This window comes from Perca fluviatilis, chromosome 18 (assembly GCF_010015445.1).
Source record: "Perca fluviatilis chromosome 18, GENO_Pfluv_1.0, whole genome shotgun sequence".
Classification (NCBI taxonomy): Eukaryota; Metazoa; Chordata; class Actinopteri; order Perciformes; family Percidae; genus Perca; species Perca fluviatilis.
This window is the reverse complement of record NC_053129.1, coordinates 33858171-33860670: the sequence shown is the minus strand read 5'-3', so window position 1 is coordinate 33860670 and position 2500 is coordinate 33858171. Positions and strand designations below refer to the sequence as shown.

The 2500-nt window shown below is 48.2% G+C and overlaps 1 protein-coding gene across 1 annotated transcript in view; it reads right to left on the bottom strand.

Annotated features, from left to right (window-relative positions):
• LOC120546766 (T-lymphoma invasion and metastasis-inducing protein 2-like) overlaps positions 1–1519 on the bottom strand; it is a 141385-nt gene extending 139866 nt beyond the window's left edge. The window contains exons 1-2 of the mRNA XM_039781945.1: positions 1337–1519; positions 780–926 (exon numbers count right to left, since the gene is read on the bottom strand). Coding sequence (XP_039637879.1) covers positions 780–926; positions 1337–1384 — 195 coding nt within the window. The 5' untranslated portion in view covers positions 1385–1519. The remainder of the gene's footprint in view (positions 1–779; positions 927–1336) is intronic.
• Positions 1520–2500: the final 981 nt, after the last annotated feature.

Here is a 2500-nt window from a genome sequence, read left to right as displayed (position 1 = left end):
TTTATATATCATAGCCTATCCTACCCTTTATATATCGTAGCCTATCCCCCTTTATATATTCACCTACCCTTTATATATAGTAGCCTATCCTACCCCCTTTATATGTGGCTATCCCACCCTTTATATATCGTAGCTATCCTACCCTTTATATATCGTAGCCTATCCCACCCCTTTATATATAGTAGCCTATCCACCCTTTATATACATACCTATCCCGCTTATATATCGTAGCCTATTCTGCCCTTTATATAGTAGCTATCCTACCCACGTTATAAATAGTAGCCTATCCTACCCTTTATATATCGTAGCCTATCCTACCCTTTATATATCGTAGCCTATCCTACCCTTTATATATCGTAGCCTATCCTACCCTTTATATATTGTAGCCTATCCTACCCTTTATATATCATAGCCTATCCTACCCTTTGGGTGCGGTGTAGTACCTGAGCCGTGGTGGGTGCGGTGTACTACCTGGGCCGTGGTGGGTGCTGTGTACTACCTGAGCCGTGGTGGGTGCGGTGTACTACCTGGGCCGTGGTGGGTGCTGTGTACTACCTGGGCCGTGGTGGGTGCGGTGTACTACCTGGGCCGTGGTGGGTGCTGTGTACTACCTGGGCCGTGGTGGGTGCTGTGTACTACCTGGGCCGTGGTGGGTGCGGTGTACTACCTGGGCCGTGGTGGGTGCTGTGTACTACCTGGGCCATGGTGTGTGCGGTGTACTACCTGGGCCGTGGTGGGTGTGGTGTACTACCTGGGCCGTGGTGGGTGCGGTGTATTACCTGGGCCGTGGAGTGTCTGGCGTCCCTGCTGCGTCTCTTGGGTGCGTCCAGCGCCCTCAGAGAGGACGGCAGGCCCCGCCTCCGGCTGCTTCCTCCCGACAGAGAGTGGCTGCGTCGCCGTAGCGTTCCCTCGTCTCTGCTGCACACCTGCGGAGACGCCACACGTCCAACATGAGACGCTCGCCGTTATGTCTAAAGTAAGGCCTTCTTACATCAGACTTAAGTTTACTAGAACACAAGGATCAATCTGAGACGAAGAGGTCAGTTAAGCAAAGTTTAGTCCAGCATTTAAGTTAAAACACAGCTGTGGGTTAAAAAAAACAGAGTCTAAGTTTCCCTAGCAACAGACATTTAAGTCAGAGCTGGTCCAACAAGTTGTCCTCTGAATTATGAGCTCTGATCTGTTCTCTCCCTCAAGCTTTTATCCTCCCCTGGGCGGGGGCTGGCCTCTAGTTTCTAGACAACACTGTTATTTTACACACACACACACACACACACACACACACGCACGCACACGCACGCGCGCACACGCACGCACTGGCAGCAGCGCTTTTTACCAGAGCATGGAAGGAGGACACGGAGAAGACGCCCAGGCGTCCCAGCATGCTCTTGGAGGGCCGGCTGGCGGCGGCGAGCAGGCTCTTGGGGTTGGGCAGCTCGCCGCCCTGCAGGCTGGACAGATAGCAGCGCACACGGAACAGATCCAGGTTCAGTTTCTCCAGGTTCTGGTCCCACTGCTGGATCTGTACACACACACACACACACACACACACACACACACACACACACACAAACACAGTCACACACAGAGTTATTAGCATTATTAATTATTCTTTTCTGTGTAACAGACCGTTGGACTGAGTTCTGATCACACACTCTGGGGAACCATTTTCAAATTAATAAAATCCTTTTAAAATCAATATTTGTGATTTTAAAAACCATCAAAAAGTATGTTTTATGTATTTATTTTCAACATTTGGCTGGTGATGTCACTCTCTGCAGCCTCGTCTCAAGGTTCAAGGTCACTTTATTATCCCCAAGGGGCAATTTGGATTACAGCCAGCAGTAACAAAAATATATACCAAACAGCAACAAATAAACACAACCACAGTACAACAGAATTTAAATTTGAAACAAACACGTCTGGCTCTATCGTTAGCGGGAAGCTAATGCCTGTTGTTCCCGGCAGCCGGTAACAACCATCATCAACATCTGGAACAGATGTTCCACTCCTTTCCCGGTCTGAGCTGCCAGAAGGCCCTGGAGGCAGCAGAGCATCAGCAGAGCAGCAGCAGCAGCACGCTAACCTAACCTAACCTAACCGCTCACGTTATAAACTCTCCACTGCTTTTACCGGAGCACCAACCTGTGTGAGAACTCACTGAGCACGACTAGGGACGAACAGACCCTTTACTTTATTCAAAATATCCATATTCTGCAGGATAACAAGACGTTATCAACCCTACTTAGATACATTCCAGCTGGAGTTGATGTACTTAGTTACATTCCAGCTGGAGTTGATGTACTTAGTTACATTCCAGCTGGAGTTGATGTACTTAGTTACATTGCAGCTGGAGTTGATGTACTTAGTTACATTCCAAACGGTGGAGTATGTACTTAGTTACATTCCAGCTAAAGTTGATGTACTTAGTTACATTGCAGCTGGAGCTAAAGTTGATGTACTTAGTTACATTGCAGCTGGAGTTTATGTACTTAGTTAC